This window comes from Mauremys reevesii, linkage group 7 (assembly GCF_016161935.1).
Source record: "Mauremys reevesii isolate NIE-2019 linkage group 7, ASM1616193v1, whole genome shotgun sequence".
Classification (NCBI taxonomy): Eukaryota; Metazoa; Chordata; order Testudines; family Geoemydidae; genus Mauremys; species Mauremys reevesii.
This window is the reverse complement of record NC_052629.1, coordinates 11656667-11678657: the sequence shown is the minus strand read 5'-3', so window position 1 is coordinate 11678657 and position 21991 is coordinate 11656667. Positions and strand designations below refer to the sequence as shown.

Sequence of the window (21991 nt, the reverse complement as noted above, 5' to 3'; positions counted from 1 at the left end):
TGGGACAACACCATAAAGAACTATATGAAAAAGAGAAAAAAATCGAGGTAAAAAAATGAGGTGTTGAAGTCATGGACTTTAGATGTATTCTTGCAGCAAGACAGAGTGGTGATTACAAGATTACAGCATGATGTTTGGGAATTATGAGTATGCCAAGATGCTCTACCAAAATCAGAATGTGGGGTACGATTTTTAAAAGCTCCCAGGATTTCAAAAGCTCCCATAGATTTCAGTGAAAGCAGTTAGGTCAACAGTGACAGCTTATGAAAATCCAACCTATAAAGTCTAATTCTAATACTGGTCAAATATAGGCATTTCTACTCAATGAAAATTAAATGTTGAAAGGTAGTGTAAAGATAATAAAATCTAAACTTTCTTTTCAAATTATGTGCTTGGAAAGCCCACTAAATGTGTTGCTGAGAAACAAAGAATCAGTATTTATTTAAGTTTTATTAAATATATGAAATATTGGTATAGAGAAATGTCCTTCTCTCCCCAAAGAATGGAGACAGAAGAACTATGAAAAATACTCAACAACTGTAGTCATGCAAGTCAAGTAGTTCTTCCTAGGACAACTATTAGATCAACAACAAACAAATAACAACAACAGGAAACAGATATGGCAACAGAACAAATGTTTGGATGATGAAAAACAAGAAAAGATCTCTAATCTCAAAATTACCATAGAAAAGCAAAACAATTAACATCAGTCGTAGCATATCTGTGGGTATTTTTAAAAGTAAGTCACTTAGTTTGTTATACAGTGCTCTGATAGACGTTACAAAAGTTTACTCTTCTTATACGATTGACAGAAAGTGTTCTACTTTAAAGAGGAAGCAATTTAGAAAAAACAGCAAAACCAGGAGAGTACATAGAAGACACCGACAAAAGCAGGGAGGAAACCAAATGCTGAACTAGATTTTACTTTCACTGCAGTTAACGTGATAATACCAAGTACTCCTTATAATCCTTGTATGGTGAGGATTTATTTATTTTCAAAGGCTTTATTATAAAATAATTACCCAATAAAAAGAACAAAGTAATTCTTTTATGATTACACAATTAAACACTACATTCCAATCTATCTTGGAAGGTTTTTTAAATCCAACGTAGTTTCTCCTTATTTGGGAATGCATAGTTTTATCTCTAGTGCTGCTTGTAATATCAAAGTAGAAGTTTTTCTTGTTAATGTGATATACTTGTATTATAGTCACTAACAAATTATAGCTTTTGATGCATTATCTCATGAGATAGCATTTGTTTTGCAAAATAAGAAAATTATACCAACACAGTTTCAAATTGCACTTTTCCCCCAGGCAGATCTCCACTTTACTTCTGGAGTTTCTGGGATCCCCCATTTTCCTCTCCTCTATATCCTTACTGTTAAGGGTGTATGGCCATGATCTTGCAAACATTCATGAACATACTTAACCTTAAGCATGTGCTACTATTGACTAACTCACTTACTAAAGTTAAGCCCATGAATAAGTGATTGCTGGATTGGGGCCTGTGTCATAACCACAATTTTTTCAGCAAGGAGGACTGGAAAGGATTTATTTTATAACTAGTCAACAACAATCTCTGTTAGAAAGGATCACATTCCCAAGATTGCAGCAAATTTCCAGCCTCCACTGTCCTGGGACTGCATGCCTACTTCCAGTCTGGAGATAAAGAGGCTGGGAATCAAAGTCATGTCTCTTGGATGACAGCACTAACATTTCCTAACTAGACTGAAGACTGAAAATATTCTTCCCATCTACTCATTTTATCTTTTTTGAAAAACAGGGTAGAAATCTGTCAGTGCACACATCCCTTGCCAACATATAAGAGGCAAGAAAGAATAACTTTCATGCAGCAGACCGCACTCATGTTTAAGTATATGTAGATGGGCACAATGGGTGAAATCATGGCCCCACTGAAGTCACTGGGAGTTTGGCTGTTAACTTCAATAGGGCCAGGATTTCACCCAACACCTACAAATGACTGGATTATCTCACTGAAGAAAAAAAATATTCCTTAGATCATCCCTCAGCCTGATTCAGATCCAGAGAGAGTAAATCCAAGAAAGATGGTCACAGCTTGAGTCTGTACCATTATGAGTAGGTGGGGATTTTGTCCTTTTTGATTTTTTCTTCACAGTATTTTAGGAGAGTTAAAATTCCTGTGCTTTTTTTGCATGATAAAACAGCAAAGTCACGTACATACTGTTTTATCATGCACAAAACATCTGTGTGTGTGAAACAGCACAGGTCTTGGAGTGTTCTTTGAAAGAAAGAGCACAAAGCCTTGCTGCATGTACAAAATACAATTCTTTTTCTTAAATTTCATGGCAACGCATGTTTCCACATCTCCACAGGTGCACATGGCTCACTGAAGGAAAAAAAAATTAAGACAAATCCTTGACTTGATGAACTTTCAATCAAAGTTAGACATAAAACAGCAAGGAATGTCAAACAAGGGCTGCAGAAGGGACCAGAGAGGATGAAGATTACAACAGGAACAAATAATGCAATATTGATTTTCACTAAAATCTTTACCAGCATAACCAAAGTGCATTAAAAAACAAAATAGAAACCTAACACTGCTTCCTCAAATAGAAACCTAACACTGCTTCCTAAAACGTGGAAAGGGTGAAGAGCAGAATCCTTGATTAAGCCCACTATTAACATCAATATGCAGTAAGGTGACCAGATGTCCTGATTTTGCGGACTTTTTCTTATATAGGCACATATTACCCCACATCCCGATTTTTTACACTTGCTATCTGGTCACCCTAATATGCAGATCTAGCTCAACACTTCAGTGCACTGATATTATAGTGATGGGTACTATAGAAAAAATCAAAGATAGACAGCTAAGCAATATTACATTTCTTGTTTGATACTATTTAAAAAATATATTAAAATTATTGAGCAGCAATAACGGTAATTTTTCCCTTAAACCAGATAGTTTGTATTCCAAAGAACTTTTACCATCAAATTAGAACAACAGAAGACGACTTAAAATCTCTTTAGGAGTTGTCAAGCATGTTTATTTTTGGCAGCTATGCATCTGGCATTCACAGTACAGAAAAAAATCCAGAACTTCAAACAGTGCTTAGGAATCTAATTCACAATCAATTTATTAATGCCCACTGGTTATGTTTTTTAATCACAGTCTGAATATGCTTACCAGAACAAAGTTACTGACTGTGGAAAACAGAATATGCAATCATCATCATTGCATGTACAAATATAATATTTTACAAAGTACATTGTGAAATTTGCAGATTGGGAAATATTAAATTTACCTTCTGTTATGTTTACAACTTTGCTAGAACCAATGTTTCATTTTACTATCAGAAAGGATCATAATCATCCGCTTTGTCAAAATTCAGAGAAATCTAAATTATTAGAAATTATAGCTATCAAATTAAGTTTTATAAATTCACCTTTACAGTTCATTACACGCTATGGAATGAACTGTTATTTCCTTGTTATTTCTGTTCAAAAGATCTTTTTTCTAGTAAAAGGCAGTTTTGTAATATTAAAACACCTATGTTTTTCTTGTAACATATTTCTATTATGTACATTTAAATTATTAATGGAACCTAAGGTATTTTAATAACCCCTTAAACACCAATCTTATCCCCTAAACACCGTTCTTTTGGCTTGATAAAGAACAGTAAATAGAAGTTAATAGCTTAAATTGATTGCTGTGCAGTTGTTACGAAGTATATCAGAGTAGCTGACTACTTGACCACACAAAACTTTATCAACTCAGTGCCAAGTCTCTCCTCGATTAGTTTCCCTTCAGATGTCTAAATGGAAAAACACTGCCAATTTAGGAATTATTACACTTGCAGGATGGGGTGGAGAACCCAGGATACAACTTGTTTAGGACATGTGAAAGTTCCCATTATAGCTATTTATTCTTTCCTTCTGTGAGTTTTGTAAGCAAGGCTGAAAACAGCTGTTCCATACATTCAGATAATATGTACAAGGAAATCACACACTATGAAATCTTTCCAAAACAGTGAAAAATTTCCTGGCTACTCTACTTGTGCATGGCATGATGTTTTGCTGTGACTTTTTTATATCACTTTCTCAAAAGACCTTTTCTCTAAGTACTTTTGCTATGCGAAATAAAATCCCTGTGTCTCACTTCCCACTCATTTGCACAGCCCTGTCCTCAACTCCTGAGCAATTTTTAATTATGTTCTCCAAAGTATTTGAAAGAAAGACCCTTAAGTTTTCCTTTACAAATATGTATCTGGGAATTTTGGGATCTCATTCACAAATACATCTGTAGCCCCTACTGTTACATTCCAATTATATTTCTATTACAAGATCTTCTGTAAATTAGAACACACATTGTGTAATGAGGTCACGAGAAATGTGCGTTTAGAGAGCCTAAAATAGTCAAACTCTGTGATAACAAAGAGCCAAAGTTCAGAGCTTTTTCTGTGCCTTGATCTGGGAAATCAAGGTGCATCTGTTAAATGGTATTCAATTATTATCATTGTGTGGAATTATGGGTGACTCATCAGGAATAATTGAGAAAAAATATAGCATCTCCCCTGGAATGCAATTTTTGTAAATAAGCCGTTAACAGAAATATGGAAAAAATCTTACATTCCTCTGCCTTTTAAAGGTTATAGAATTTGTACTACTTTAATAAAATACTGCAGTTTCATTTAAATTTGATCCATATAAAATTTACAGTGGTTTGAAGAAAGTACAAACTTCCAAGTAGTTTACTGAAAGTGTCGTCAACACTTGGCGTTTCTATAAATAGATGCAAATCATGTAGTTCAAGACTGGATTTTGGAATCTAAAGCACACAGCTATGTCACTAAACATGGGTCACAGTTCCGTTCCTTCCAGTAAGAATGCAGCTATCAAGAACATTTCGCACTTAGATCAACTGTGCATTTAAGTATCACTTGCTTTCAACAGCCACTGAATAAAAATAGAAGAGAGCTTCAAAAGTACACACAAATTAATAATACATTTTTAAAGGCATACCCATCCATATGAAAAAATGGGGTGAAATACTACTCCATTTAAGTCAATGGGAGTTTTGTCATTGACTTCAATGGGGCCAGGATTTAACCCCTGGGGTCCACTGAAGAATTATAAAGCAGACTAAGACAACATTTCAATGGACACAGCAATGAAATCAGAGATAAAAACAGGATTTTATCAACAGTTTTTTGTCTTGTCTTCATAAACTCCCTACCTTAAAAAGATATATTTGTTTCAGTTTTCTTATGGTGGCTCAGCAGTCACTTAACCTCTTTGCCTCAGTTTTTGCCAACTGTAAAATGGGTATACAAAATGCTAACTAACCTCATAGGGATGTTGTAAGGCCTGATAAACAGGACACTGAGATCCTTGATGAAATGTGGTCCAAGTACCAAGTGTTTTGCTTTTCCAGGGCCATTTTAATGCTTTTAGTGTCTGATTGTGTTCAATGCACCTTCCTTCCAGGTCCTGCATAAATCGATCAAGGACTGACACACAGACCATATCGGTGATCCTAGAATAATACCCATTAGTGTATCCATTTCAATTCCTTTTGATTGTCTGATTGTTTGAATGGTTTGTCCCTCTAAATAAAAATTCTGCAGTGTTTTCTAGGATGACCAGACCATCTACTACACAGCTTTTCACATTTGAATTTAGCAGTTTGCTTCTTGATATATTGCAAAATAACAGCAAGCACATAGAATTTAAACACATTTCAGAACAAATTTTGTGAAACGCTTTACTCAAAAACCTAAGGCTACAATCTATGATCCATATATTTGATATAAAACCCCTTTCCTGAATTATCAAGCCACAATTCCACAGTAAGGGCCTGATCCAAAGTCCAAAGGCTTTGGATCAGACTCTAGATCACCTGGAATCCAAACACTGTGAAATGTTATAACTACACACAACCATATACTTCATATCTTTGAAGATGAACATTTTGAAACAGAACTGACCACTAATTGATCTAATGTTGTAAGAGCACCAGTGATATGCCAATATAAAAATGTCTTTTTAAAACCAATACAAAAGATTTGAAATTGTTTCTGTTCTCCAGTGAAACACACAGGCAATTAAAAAAAAACTTAGTATAGAAGTCTTTTAATATACTAATGCATGCTATAAATTACTTTATTGAGAAGGATTAATCTCTTAAGACAACAAACTGATATGGAAAAGGCGGTTCACTTTTAAGATGTAACCTTTTTCTTTGAGACTTTGAAAAAGGTCAGCACAAGTTTTTTTATGTTGTAAGTGTCTAGTATAATATATACAGAGCTTAAGCATATAAGCCTCTTTTCGCCTGCCTTTCATACCCTGAATATCATGGCTTTTGGCATATAAAAAGAGACTCACAACTGTCTCTTGTTTAAAATCCTATGAAATCTGTATACATATATGCCCTGGAAAAAAAAAAAAACTCCTTGTGCATCTGGGGCATAGTTAAGTTATGTACATACTAGTTTAAGTTATGTACATCCTACTTAGAGAGGAGAGGGCATGCAGGAAAGTGCAAATGTGTGCTATAGGTAATCTTCATTACATACACTATACCAGTTAGCAACACAAGTCAAATGAAACAATTCATGTATCATCAATCTTGATTTGCTCATTTAACCCCCAGCTTACCTGCAGATAGATATTAATACATCAAATTCCCAATGCACTGTGAACATCAGTTCTGCTTATCTTAACACAGCACACTGAACATCAACAGGACAGCTGAATCTCTGCCTGGAAATGGAACCTCTGTGTTTCTTTGCCCAGAATATTGAAAATTTCCTAACAAAATTGTATTTTATATAGCATTACTTGAATTATGAATATATATATTTAACATATCAAATCACATATTTTACCACTATTAAAGTGGAGCAGTTTACATTACCTTGTGGTTCCACAAAAGCTGTAGTGTGACACATTTCATCTTATTTCACATTTAAAAATATTATGATTACAATAGTAATATTTTCTGAACACCATATAAGATAAATCTGAATGTCCTTTACATAGATACATTAGTATAAGTGATAGGACTGTAATGCACACTAGCATCTAGACATGCAAATATACTCTAAATTATCAAAATATCCTGCCAACTCCAAATTGTTGGATATCAGTCAGTAAGAACTGAAGTCATACAAATGGCACTCATTAAGGGGGACTGGAAATGTAATGCAGAACATTGTCTTTGGATCTTAGTACAAATTTGTGCCAGGCTGGTGATGGATAAAAATTATTACGAGCCTCCATTAAGCAAAATGAGTTTGTGGTCACTGACCAGTTTCTAGAGAATACATATCTAAAAACATCACAATTGGTACTCAGTGGCTTCAACAGAGACACCAAAAGACCAGATGGGCCTAGAAAGAACTATGCTTTCAGCAACAGAGATGGACCTCGAGGTCAGGGTCGAGGTAGAACATCAAGAAAGCAGGCCCTACTGATGTCCCTGCTGTGTCTGTTCTGTGTATAGCTAGAAGATTTCAGTCTCCAGGGCTGTCTAGCTGGCACTAGAGAAGCACTAAACATTTTTTAAAAAGGTAAACAAATAAAAAGAGAGAGTATTGATTTAAGTCTAGTAGACATGCACATAAATGGACAACTGATTGCTAGGACCTAATTCAGTTTGAAAAATCTACACAAGGTAGAGGGGTAAGAGCATTTACAAAATCTGGCATATATAAAAATCTGGCAACTGTATCAAGAATCAACCTGTCATGAAGCTAAATACCATGTAGACCTGATTCTCTACCGCCTTTCATTATGTGCAGTCATTTATATTTGTGAAATGTGAAAGTAAAACGCTATCAAATCAGAAGGTGAAAGGCAGTGGAAAATCAGGCACTATATTTTTAATGTGTCAGATGCCTAGGCTGTTATCCACAATTTCTATTCTTGTCTCTCACAAAGAGCCCATCAGTTAGTGCCTCATTTAACAATCAATGCTATCTTTAAAAAACAAAAAACAAACAGATTTTGTTGGCACCTGATAGAAATAGAGGCCAGAACCATGAAATAAATTATAAGCAACATATACACTTGCCTACTGGATACTTCAAACTGCTCCACTAAAGAGCTTAAGTTACACACTGCATAGCTCGAACCTGTGCATGTCTGTTTGTCAAAGTTCAGGGTGTCGTAGAGTCCCACAAAAGACCATACTCCTATAATCAAGACAATTGGCTACTCATTACATCACATTCCAGAAATAAAACAGAATGGCTTAACCAGTCAGGATAAAGTTCAGAAGACCACCTCTAGCTACCCCACACTTTCCAAGGCAAGGATTTCCTTTCACATTAGTGACTGGGCCTTTTGTAGGCAGGTTACTGATGAACCCTAATTATATGGAGAAAACTCTTTGGATAGAAACCACACAGATAAGAAAGACCATGTAGCACTAATGCAGGACAGGCTAAAAGTGCTAATAATACATATGGGTGCAGTTACCTGTCACGCTTCCCAATAACCAAGTCCACTGGTGGTACCACTCTCCATTATACAGATTTAAATTTTTTAAATTCACACTCAGATTGTGTTTCTCTGATATCTGACCCAAGATTAGTGCTTAGAAAACTGTACTGTCCTGAAAGTATTTGTACTGGGCCTACCAAAGTACTTCTAATTAGAGATATCAGACTCAACTCATACCATTCATGTCACATTCTTGTTTGCCTACATCTTCAAGTTCTGACATTATTTTAGAGACTTATTTAGAAGAAATGCTGGAGTTAGAAGTCAACTTTTTATACCAAACTGAATGCTGAGGTTCCAAACTTTAAGGTGGTATGAAATATTGGTTTCTGATTGTTATGGATCTTGAAATAGCAGCTGCTAAATTATGTTGGAATAGACATTGAGTGAAAAAATAAAATATTAAATCACAGTTATGTGATGTCAAGCTCTGTACTGGGAAAGAAAGTTATATATACGTGGGAAGCGGAGATATTTTTTCGTCTTACCAGTTGTGTAGAGCTTTCATTTTTAGCCCAGATTAAGAACATAAGAACGGCCATACTGGGTCAGACCAAAGGTCCATCCAGCCCAGTACCCTGTCTACCGACAGTTGCCAATGCCAGATGCCCCACAGGGAGTGAGCCTAACAGGTAATGATCAAGTGATCTCTCTCCAGCCATCCACCCAGAGACTCCACCCTCTGACAAACAGAGGCTAGGGACACCAATCCTTACCCATCCTGGCTAAGAGTGATCATGACTCCCTCTAGTGTCTGATCCCAGGGATTATTCAGCCAACTACAAGTCACAAAGTTCTCCTTAGGTAGCAGAGTTTTATGTTTTTATGCTAAAAATCATGGATTTGATACCTGCGGAAAATGGTGGAATCTGTGTGTATGAAGCCATCATTCATTAGGCTTGATTATGAAAACAGATTGATTTTACATCTAAGAATTAGACAATTAGTAAAAAAAATAATTTAAATGTGCAAAATTTCAAGCTCAATTGATACAATACCTGAACTTCCAAAGATCACATCCCACGGTGAGCTGATGGGCTGCTCCTCTCCTTTTGCTCCACCCTCCTTGTCCGTGCCTTGTATTCCAATGCCTGCTACAGTGTTCACCATCTCTAATTCAAGGTCAATCTAGGAGGGAAAAAAGTATTACATACAATGATTTTATATGCGGTGATATTGACTTTTTCCTTAGCTAACTGACCTAAATGTCTAAGGATATATCTACACTGGAGCTGGAGATGTAATTTCCCAGTTGAGTAAACACACTCGTGCTAGCTCTCATCAAGTGAGCACACTAAAAGTAGAAGTACAGCTGTGTTTTGTGAGTGATGGAACAGGCTAGCCACTCTAAGTATGTGCTTAGGGTTTCAGATCCGACCACTCTCATGGGTGGTTAGCCCAACGCATTGCTCATGCCATGGAGGCTTCACTTCTAGTTTTCAACAAGCTAGTTTGATCAGGGCTAGAGCTGATATGTCTACACAAGCTAGGAATTACAGATCTAGCTCCAGTGTAGACTTACCCTAAAGCAGAAAGTCTGCTATGTAACAAGTTGCCTACAGACAGAAACGGATTGCCAATTTGAGTGTCAGGTATTTTACAAGACAATTAACAACTTTGCTAAAATTAGTAGACTTATTGAAAAGCCTTAACTTATGTTCCATCTGCACCAAAATGGTAAATGACCTTTCTGTCATGATTAAGTCAAAGCAACTAAAGAAATACATCAATCTTCTCTAGAAAAGTGCATGGGTAAACAATGGACACCTATGTTTGTTTTATTTTAAAATAAAATTCTATGTGTTTTAAAAAAATTATATACACACAAAAACATACCATGTATCATAACGTGCACAAAGCAAATGATTCTCTACAATTTACTTAATAAGATGTGCAACTCAGGCTATGTCTACACTACAGATCTTACAGTAGCACAGCTATACCACTGCAGCTGTGCTGCTATAAGGTCTCTTGTGTAGGAGCTCTCGGCTCTATGCCGGCGGGAGAGAGCTGTCCACACCAGCGCTTTTGTTGGTGAAACTTATATCAGTCAGGCGGGTGATTTTTCACACCCCTGAGTGACCAAAGTGCTAGTGTAGACAAAGCTTAATTTATGCCTATTCTTATGAAAAAGAATGTTTCTGCCTTCCAATCCCTTTCTCTTCTCCTGCGTTCATTTTCAATTTTCAGAAAGGATTTTCTGATTCAGCCTTCCTCCAATTTGACATTAATTAATCCTGATGATTATGTAAAAAAGGAATAAAGAAGAGTCTATTTATATGCAATATAACACCACATCTGTACCAATAATTCCACTTTTACATTTGTCTTTTGCAAGTGCCAAAAACAACTGAAAGCACACAAAAATAGCTTTTGATTACCTCAGTTCTTTAAAGATTGTACTATCGAGGTTCCCCTTTAGAAAAAGGGCAATAGTTAATTATCTAGGAATAACTATGTGCTAAAGCAATACGTTTCTATGGTATGTAGAAAATGCTTTCATCAGTAAGATTTCGTCTTGTTGCTCCCATGAACTTCAACTCCTGGGTCTTCTGAATCAATCACAGGTCAAATCCAAGATCCAAACCACAAATTTAAGGAAGATTGCATTTACAACAGCATAGCCCTTCATTTAAGAACCAGGGGGAGATCTGAGTCTATAAATTCACATATTGAGAATCCTAAATTTATTATAATGTAAATGATTACTTGTGGCTTGTTACTTTATTGTATACCTCTACAAAAACTATGAGACTCACTCTACCTCTGCACCACAGTACTTGTACTGTATGTAAGAATCTGATGTTAGGGTTGTAACTTGAAATGAAGGGAAAACAATTTCCATATTCATTACTAATAGCAAAATAATAGGCAAATCAGGGATCTGTCAGGACAAATCATGTATGCATCATTTTACTGGAAAAAATTTCATGGCACACAATATTTCAATTATTATTGCACATTTTCCATTAGGAAAGTAATACATTGCTGTCATTAATAGTTTTAAAGTATTTAAATATAGCAAAAGTGAACATCATTCCTTTAAAAACAAATTGGGCAAAAATACTGGGGCAAATTAGTTACACAGCAGAATTTGTGAATAATTTCTTTGATGTCAATTTTCATCTGTGCAACTGGGAATATAACTTGCACTGTTATCCTTTAACTTGCTTTTAAATGAAAATTTTACCTTTCTAATCAGATGGTTTTCTGTATCAGCAACATAAATAATGTTATTCTTTATAGCCACCCCCTGTGGGGAATTGAATGCTGCCTCTGAAAATCTTCCATCTTTTCTCCCACTGTTTGGTCCTAAACATGAAACAAACCAACGAGGAGAATAAGATTTCACATCACAAAAAAGGAAAACAGTAAGCAAGCACATGTAAAATTATTTTACAGATTTAAGCATTTTCCAGAAGGTGCTTTTGCAGCTCTGCATACAGCTCAGTTATTTTTTAGAACTATTCTGTATAGTTTCATTTTAGAATCACCTTGCTGTGCAACAGCAATGACACAATTCAATATCCTGACATTTTTTCTCTCCAGTTCTAGACATACATGGGTTCTCCGCTCAAGCAACATTAACAATAAAAGTCTTTTATTGCGATTCTAAATTGCTCCTCTTTTCTTGGACTAAGACAGACACAATTTCAGAAAATCCATCCCTCAGTATTTTAGTTCTGGTTACATCAAAGCAAATTAGCTGCAAACATTTTAACTTCATTACTTTTATTTACTTCAGTTATTTAGTGTTCTGGATAAGCTAAAAAGCAAAGTAATGTTCAGGTAGCAAAAACAGTTCTTGATCAATAATTATTAGCAACAAAGAGGTATGGAACTGCATGTAAAGGGCAGCATGAAGAATGGAACTAGTTAGCCTTCTAGACAGCACGATAAGGAGAGAGAAGAGCATCATGATCTACATAAAGAACTGTAAGCATCATATCTTACAATGAGGGACAGAGTATATTGTAAAATGAATTAGCTGCAGTTGTCACAGGAAGACATTTAGACTTATGGATTATTAAGTTTGCATCACGATCTATGACGCAAATTCAGTTATTTTCACCTCAGTGGATACCAACTCTTATTACTGAATTATAATCTTCGCTACATTGTTTTCTGCCCACAGCTCTTTTACTGAGTCACTAAAATACACAAATCACTATTCACTTTTACATATAAATTGTAAGATGACTTTTTAGGGTTTACAGATAGCAAATACAGGATGTGACAATGTCAAATTTAATTAGTTATGCAAAATCAAGCTAAAAAAGTACTTGGATGCAAGACCTCTCGGGGACTGCGCAGGATGTGACAAGTGGTCTTATTAATTAAATACATAGTATTCTTCCCTTTGAATCACTAGTGAATGGCTTACCCAACATCATATTTGCTGTTAGAGATGCCATCTTACTGGTCATAAGAATTCACATAACACCTCTGCTGTTGTGGAAGGTGCTAACGCTGGTGTCCTGATTAGATTTTTTACTTGGATAATTATGTTCTGCCTACTTAATCTGCTGTCATTCAACTAATAAGGTTCCTGTTTTAAAAACTGTAGTATTGCTGGCATTGTTTTAATAACTGCAACATCTTACAATGAAGCAGGTGTTATTCAATGGCAGATGAACTGAAATAATCCATATATACACACACACACACACACACAGAGGGCTTTGTCCAAAACTTACTTTTGTTAATTGGAAACTTTCCCTTAACTTTAATGGTTTCGCATCAGACCCACAGTAAAATTTGTCAATAGTGGTTGTCAGTAGGATGGCTTGTAATTGGGCTGTTATAACAGGCATATGCTTAATATAGTTATAACCAAAGAACCTATGAGATGCAATCACTATTCACTTTTTTTGTGTAAGATTATAACAAAAAAAGCATATAAGAGGTGCAGAAGAATGATTAGGTCTGTGTAGTGAACAAAAGAGAAAGCTGAACACTTTAAAAGAGACATTAAAAAGTACCTTTGCTATCCAGGCTATCTTAGCAACTAAATTTAAATATATAGTTTAATTCTCACTTTTGCATTCTTGCTTTGACAATTGTTTCTAGTCAATTTCTAGACTTTCAGGTTCCTATACAACAGTACAAGACTTCAATTAATTTGTTGCAGACACTCATTAGATTGTTAAAAAGCAATGCTCCTACGCAATCCCTAGTTAGCAGCTGGCCCCAGGATCCCACTAATAAGAAAGGGTTCATCAGCATTGCATTGTCAGTGGACTGAGGGAGGTGTTCGTGTCTCGCCTCATCTCCCTGGCTCACCCACTCCCTTGCAGTGGATTCTGTCTTTGTGGTGTCAGGGAAGGGGTGACACAGTACCTGCTTCGTAGATGTACAGCACCATGTACACAAAGCGATCTATAACTAGTCATTGTCTGTGCAGATTCTATACTCTGCTATCTGTACTGCATGTTGAAATTAATATAAAAATGTCAAAATTACTCTAACAATTAGAAACATGAGGCACCTTAAACAAGTGTATTCATGGAGTCTCTCACATAGATTTGTTCTAAAAGTTATTTTACTATCCAAAAAAATATTTAAAGGGGAGTTTTAAGCAAAATGCTTACACAAAATAGTTGAAAAAAAATCAGTAATTAGTTTCAAATGTCTACAATATGCTGAGCGCGAAACATAAAGAATGCACAGACTGCTCTGAAGAGCCTATGCTCTAAAATAACATGATTCTGAGAAATTTGTGTAAATCTTACCTCCAATGGTGTGTAGGATTTGCCCATTTTTCCTGACAACCAAAATCCTGTGATGTCCGGTATCTGCTATCACGAGTCTATCTCCTGAATTGTCTACAGTCACTTTGCCAGGAAACAGCAAGGGAGAAGAAGGTAGAGAGTCTTTGTACAATTTTATTCCAATTTTGTTATCTGTGATTTGTCCTCTCTCTTTGTAGAACTTTAGAGCAATAGAAGTAAATAAAAATAATTGATCTTTGTGTCCCTCTCCAACAAGAGAAAACAGCATATTTCCACGAGGCCCAAGAATGACCAGGGTTGGCCAGCAAGACACTTCCAGCTCATGCCAAAGTGTTGCATCAGCATCATTTACAATAGGGTGGGTAATGTTATATCTAAGAACAGCACTTTTAATGTTATTGAGAACCTTTTCGTTTGGAAACTTCGCTGAATGGACACCAACAACAAGAAGACCATCTGAAAGCAAAAATAAAAGAGAGTCTTGCATTGAAACATGCCTGCATCCAAATAAGAGTTTGAATAAGAGATTAAAAACAAAGTACAGTGCTAAATCACAACACGACTGACTTCATTACAAAGTGAAAGAAGTGCGATATAAGTTAAATAAAATAAAGATCACAGCTGAATACAGTAATGGCTGCACAACCTATCCATTAATACTAAATACTGAGGTTTACAAGTAAGATTTCAGTAAAGTTTAGATGCTATTACTTCCCAAGCTGGTTAAGATTTAGTGCATCAAAAATGTTCATGATTTGCTTGGACCCCTTCAAAAGTAATAATATGGAGATGCTAATGGTTCCACAGAAATTTAAAATTTTCTCAAGCATTCGTCTCATCAACATATTACTTTTAATTCTACTGTACAGCTTTTCTGCTTTAGAAAAATACTGTAATGGAAAACTACATTCTAAAACTGGTAATCAAACTTACCACAGAAATCTGGAACTAGTAAGTAGGATATAAATAATTATTTGAAAGTTATCATGAAATAATGGGAGATTGAGATACTACAGCATTCAATGTTGCAACAAACATTAGAAGCACATTATAACAAGCCAGATATGAAACTTTTCACGTATTTCATTTTAGGGAGGATTAACAGAGTCATAGAAATCAGCTAAAAAACCCAAACTGCCTCTGATTTTCCCCATAAGAAAAAAAGAGAGGATAACAGCCTTAATATCCTAAGAGAAAAGGTGCCATATAAGTGCAAAGTATTATTATAAATCAAGTAATGTACACCAGCAGCCACCCTAGGTCATCCATAAATAAGATGGAAACAATCAGCTAGTCACCTTCCTCAAGTTCCTTGCCTACTTTTTCTCTGCTTTCATAAAATTCAAAGCAATTTTTAATTTCTACTTAATTTCCTTTTTGTGACAAAAGGTTAAATTTACTTAGTTTTATTATGCTTGGCACTTATGGATGTTGCTCCTCTCCTGCCAGAAAGTAAGAGAAAGAAGCTTCACCTCTCCTTTTAGTAATCTTCCAAGGAACAAAGCAGAGACTATTTAATTTTCTATTTATCATATTTTGGCAAGGAGAAAGCAGAACTGTCTCAGAAGGATTAATCTATATTAGTGTCCAAGATTCATTGTGTACCTTTATTATATATCATTTCTGTATTCTTTTAAATTGCAGGACACAACTATATAACATAAAAGGCACACATAGTCCCACGTTGTCTGTAGTTAGAACAGAAGTGAAAGCACAGTACTATCTGTAGTATTTAGTTTGTAGGACAGTGGTACATCCTAGTTAAGGTTTTATATTGTGTTTTGGGGAGAGATTATGCTGTTATATTAAAGGAATTTAACTGTGTATGTGACAATGATATTTCCTAATCTTTCCTAGCGAAGTACTAGAGTGCTATTAGCTATAACTATATTTTTATGTTATATATAAATAATTCATGAGCTCTGTTCTTCCTAAACTTACAGATCTGAGAGGAACAGATCAGATTGTCTGAACCACAATCCCACACTAAATTCTGGAATTTGTCCGTTTCCCAGATTGAGCTGCTCACAGCTATAATCCCATTTAGTCTCCCATTCCTTTTCTTGAATGGAGCAAAATTACATCAACGAGGCAGTTGTATAAAGCTACTACTTGATAGGAAATCAGAATTTTTAATACAATGGAAAACCTTAGCAAAGCATAATATTGCCAGTACTTTTCCAAGACCACTCATGCTTCTGGATAGTGTAAGTGATCTGGAACCATAAATAACATCTGGAATCTCTCAACCTCAGTATCCAAGTACAGTAGATGCTTGTTTGCAGCAATATCTTGTAAGAGCAACCGCCGCTTACGAGCAACATTTCCCCATGGAAGACTTTTCTCTCCTGTGAATTGTCCACTTGGTAACAGCAACATATCCACTGCATAAGAGCAACATTGGTCACGTTGTGATGTCACATCCAAGGAGTGGAGATTGGGGGGCATGTAGGGGCACTGTCCCCCCCAAACTGCATCTTTCCACTCCCCTTCGAACCCTAGCCCTTCGGTGCAGCTCCAGGGCACACAACCCCATTCACTTGCCCTCCCTGATAGAGCCTGCATGGAGAGCATGTGGAGGGAGAGTTTGGGGAGAGGGATTTTTGGGGGGAGGAGGGGAAGTTGGGGTTGGGAGAGCAGCAGAGGCACAGCTGGAAGGCTTCCTCCTCCCTTCCTCAGCATCTGCCTTGCAGGCGGTGGGGTATGTGCATGCTGCTATTTTGTACTGGGGAGTATTGGGAACCACCGTGCATTGATCTATCCTCTCCAACTTGGTTGCTGGTGGAGGGCTCTGGGTGTGCTGTTTTGCAGTGGAGGATCGGGGAACCCCCTACCCTGGGGCACTGACCAGTCCCCACTGTCCATTCTAGGAGCCACTCCCTGCTCCATTGCAGGCTGTGCACAGTACACTCCCCATCCATCCCTCACCAGAGTGAAGCACGAAGGGTCAAATTCAAGAGAATTGACCATTTTTTTGTATTCTTTTCTTCATCTGATGTCAACTTTTCTTTTTACCATGCATACAGAAAAAGTTTATTACACCAGAGATTCCAGACACACCACTGCCAATTTGTATTATTTCTTTAGGAGATAGCAGCATTCAGGAAGTTGAGTCTCTCTGTGCTGAGCCTTCAGATTCAAGGCTCTCCTTATCCACACTCCTAGCCATGTATAAACAGGAGCAGGGAGAGGGGGAAAGTGGCAAATGAAGTTACCTCAAGAGCGGAGCTACCAACTTCGATTCTGAAGCAGCTTGCTTCTCAGGTGAATTCTCTGTGGTTCACCAGATGGGACTCCTAATCTGAAGGACCTGAGTAAATTTGTCTGACTGGGATTATAGCTCGAGAGTATGAAGACCTCCTATAGTGCTTGGGTGGGAGCCATGGATGGGGTGGGGGAAAAACAGAAGCTGAAAGGCTTTTGCCCTTCCCGCATCTCCTCTCTCTCTCTCTCCCCCCCCTTGTGAATATACTGTGTAACAATCAATCAAGCATGCTTGTGCATGCACAAAACACACAAACACGTTTTTAAACTCTTATACCATTGACAAATCACCAGACCACCCAAAGGCACATTAGCGACCAAGACATCAACACCCTGCCAAGATTTCAAGTTTCTAGCTTGCATGTTTTTTTTAAAAATAATGAAAAAAATATTTTTCATTCTGGAAAATGGTTGAAATTTTTGGCTCTGATTTTAAGAAGTTCTTGAACCCTGAACACCTGCCAAAATTTCAGCCTAACAGGTAAAAGGGAAAGTGTTAAGGAAACAAAAACGATCCCTCTGAATAGAAATGTTTATTCAACCTGAATATAGATGTCACTCTGCTTCTTATACTATAACTGTATTATGCAGTGGTGGTAAATCAGGTGGAGTGATAGTAAATAATGAAAGAGTACATGTCAGTGGGGAATATTTTGCAAAGTACATGTTTCTGGGTAGGTGGGAGGAGGGAATTTACTAGACTCCACTGACACACATTTTTAAGTTTTTAGTCCGAGTATACTGAAGTCAGTAGCTATGTCAACACTGCAACTGGGAGCATGCCTCCCTGCCTGGGTAGGCAAACTCTTGTGCTAGCTCTGCTCAAACTACCATACTAAAAGTAAGTGCGTATGTTGTAGCCGGAGGTGACATGGGCTAGCCGCCTCAGTCAAAGCCCACCAGACTGCCAGGGGTTGAACTAAGGTGGCTAGCCCAAGCCACTGCCCTGCCACAACATCCACAGAGTTATTTTTAGTGTGCTAGGTAGTACAGGGCTAGCACCTCTGTCTACCTGAACTGGGAGACGTGCTCCCAGCTGCAGTGTTGACATACGCCCATGGGAAGTCCTACTGGGTAAGTGTCTAACTGCACAGATCTGATTTCAGAATCAGAGCCCTACTCCTTCTACTTGCCATTGCAGGGTAATTTCCTTCAACGGGGATGGATGGACCACTCGATAAGTGCCCTGTTCTATTCATTCCCTCTGGAGCATCTGGCATTGGCCACTGTCAGAAGATAGGATATTGGGCTGGACAGACCACTGGCCTGATCCAGTATAGCCATTCTTCATATGTTTTCTAGTACGTTGTCCAGTCTTACTTTAAATGTCTCATATAATAGGGTTTCCCACACTTCTCATAGGTGACTATTCTACAGTACAACAGATCTTACCATTAGGATTTTTTTCAGCCTAGTTTTCTTTTTTTGTGATTTCAACTACTTACTCCATTATAACCCTTTTTGTACCATACTAAAAACTCTGACTACTGAACATAGTCTTCAGATATTCATAGTTAACTGTGTGTCTGATCAATTCTTCCAGGCCATTTTTAATACAGTGTATGCCTAGGAAATCTTTACAATTAGCCTGTGTATAATTTGTCCAGTATGTTAATCAATATGAAACAAACCGGAAAATAATGCAGATAAACTAGGCATTAAATCAAAGTACTGCTCTTTACTGTGTTAAAGTAATTTCTGCAAAGGTGAACGCTTGTGTAGCTGTCACTTTTTAAAAAACTGTTTGAATAATCACAAATTAATATAATAATTTTAAGATGTGGAAAAACACAGAAGTGTTTAAAACCACTAAGCAATGAGACTTTCAGATAATGTCTGAAAACTGACTTTCTGTATACAGCACTGTAGGTCCAATGCACTGAAATATGTATGCCAAGGATTAAATCAATCTTTCCTTGCGAAAAAAACAAGCTTAGTTTAGACTTTATAATGACAGACTGATTTTTTAAAATCTTTACACAAGTTACGCCAACCTTTCAGCACCTCATATGGAAAATCTCCGAAGAATGTTTCCTTTCTCTTCTGTTATACAGTGTTGGCAGAATATCATCATAAATGAAACTGTAAATACACAACATGCCTTGTATTAATAAACTGAATCCTAAAAACAAGTTTTTAAAGACAGTGGCAACTATCAGATTTTCCTTTCAGTTTGATTTCTGCAATGCACTTCAGAGCCCTCATGTAGTAGAATAAAAGAGCTTTGAATTGTTTTGTATTTTAGGTTGTGGTTAAAAAATAAATGTTGGACAAATTCTCACTCAAACATTGTAATATCTACAAGAAATCTATAGCGTTTCCATTAATAATACTCTCAACAGAATAGCACCGTCATTTCGACAGAAATCAAAATTAGGTACAATTCAGTATCAGTAGCGAAAAAGAGTATTACTAAGGGTGTCTTAGCTGGAATTCTACAGGTTTCATCCCAGGTCCTTGCCTTTTCTTCCTCTACACGTATATCCATAACTTATTTGATCAGCTCTTACTGATTCAGCTATTACCTCTACAATAATTATTCTCAAATATTTATCCACCTGTGATCTCTGTCCAGTTCTACATCTCCATCTGCCCTCTGTGATCACTCTTCTTCGATGTCTTGCCACCATCTTCAATTTAATGAACAAATTCACTACAGACATAAATGGGAGCAAGTTCAATTAAGTCAATGAAGTTACACCAACAGTGAATTTGGTCCAGTACGTTTCAAACTGGGGGGGGGGCGGTCACGAGCTGTCAGCCTCCATCCCAAACCACGCTTTGCCTCCTGCATTTTTAATTTAGAAGGGGAGGGGTCGCACTCAGAGGCTTGCTGTGTGAAAGGGGTCACCAGTACAAAAATTTGAGAACCACTGATCTAAAGGAAGTTATTCTTTTCTCTCAAACTCATTCTCTTCCTCATTTTTCCTACCAGCAATACCATCCTTCCTGTTACCCACACTCACAACCACGGTGCAATCTTGATTGTTCCTTCCTGTTACATCTTACATTCATGTCCTTGTCAAATTTTGCCACTATTTCCTCTATAACATTTCAAATTCATCTCGTCTTCTTTAGTCTTATTGTCAAAATAGCAGTCAATGCCCTTCTATTCTGGCTCGAAAACTGCAACATCTCCTCCTATGGGCTGACCTGATCTAGTGCATCTAAAACAAATCTGCCAAAATCATCAACTTTTCATGCTGCTCTGACCTTGTCTCCTACATTTCTTAAGTATCTTTATGTAGAGGAAAAGTGTGAGCCAATAAAGTTCAAGCTTCTCCTCAAGTTCAAAGTTTCTACAAAGTGCCAGCACCTCCCCTCCATCTTTGTATCCGTTCACTGCTTCACCATACACGCCCACCTAAGCTGCCATCCTAAGCATTTCCTTTGTCTCTTCCAACACTTACTCTTGGGGGAATTCTGCATCAAAAAATTAAAAATTCTGCAATATTCTGCACATTTTGTCAAAATAACATTATCTAACCATGCAAGTTTCAATTATTTAGGTAATTTTTTTCATAGTACCTGTCAGCAGGTGTGTCTGCAACAATAGACACACAAACCCGCCCCTAGCAGTAAAGAGTTAAAGAAACCCCTATGACAACCCAGTTCCTGCTTCTCTGCCCCCCGCACCCCCGGGGCCAACTGGGGGGCAAGAGACACACACACCCTCCAGAGCTCAACTGCAAGGCCCACCCCCCAGCCCAGACACTCACACCCCCTCCCCAGAGCCCAACTGCAGCCCCCCCGACACACACTCTCTCTCCCTCCCTCCACAGAGCACAATTGCAGGGTCACCCCCCCAGCCCACACACACTCTCACCACCTACTCCCCAGAGGCCAGCTGCAGGGCCCCCCTTCCCAGCCCAGACACTCATATCCTCTACGCTCCAGAGCCCAGCAGCAGGCTGCCTCCAGCCAAGACATTCACAGATCCTACTCTCCTAGAACCCAGGGGATCCAGAGAGAGAAACAGCCTGATGCTGGGTCCTGGGTTTGCAGGGAGTTTCCTGCACGCCATGGTCACCTTCCTTCAGGACGTGCTGGGAACGGCAACTGCTGGAAACCCTCCCGTTCCCATCCACTTCCCCTGGCCTTGTCTTTTATTTATGAGCTGGGGTCTGCCATGTCCAGGGGCCCGTAGTGGCGGCCAACATCTCTGCGGCCCATTTTTTGCGGGGGAGGGGAGGAAGAAATTCTGCGTGCGCATTAATTTCTGCAAAATTCTGCATTGCACAGTGGCGCAGAATTCCCCCCAAAGTAAATACTAATCCCATGTTTTCTTCCCAGCATTCAAAACATCTGGAATCATGGTTAATGTACATCCAGCTCGCCCCACTTCCTAATTCAAAGATTCTAAGGACCCATTTAGCATGCAACGCATTAAAGCTCCACTCTTTAGTACGTTTTGTATTATTTTGTAGGGTCTCTGTCTTTGAAGCATGATTCTGTTAACTACTGAGCACATCCCATCCACTCTACAGTGTCATGGACAATTAT

General features: G+C 37.6%; 1 protein-coding gene across 3 annotated transcripts in view; it reads right to left on the bottom strand.

Annotated features, from left to right (window-relative positions):
- Nucleotides 1-21991, bottom strand: part of NHLRC2 (NHL repeat containing 2) — a 58493-nt gene that overhangs the window by 19390 nt on the left and 17112 nt on the right. For all 3 annotated transcript variants that reach the window (XM_039547197.1, XM_039547195.1, XM_039547196.1), the window contains exons 3-5: nt 14225-14680; nt 11683-11804; nt 9491-9620 (exon numbers count right to left, since the gene is read on the bottom strand). In XM_039547197.1, the coding sequence (XP_039403131.1) occupies nt 9491-9620; nt 11683-11804; nt 14225-14492 (520 nt within the window). In that variant the 5' untranslated portion in view covers nt 14493-14680. The remainder of the gene's footprint in view (nt 1-9490; nt 9621-11682; nt 11805-14224; nt 14681-21991) is intronic.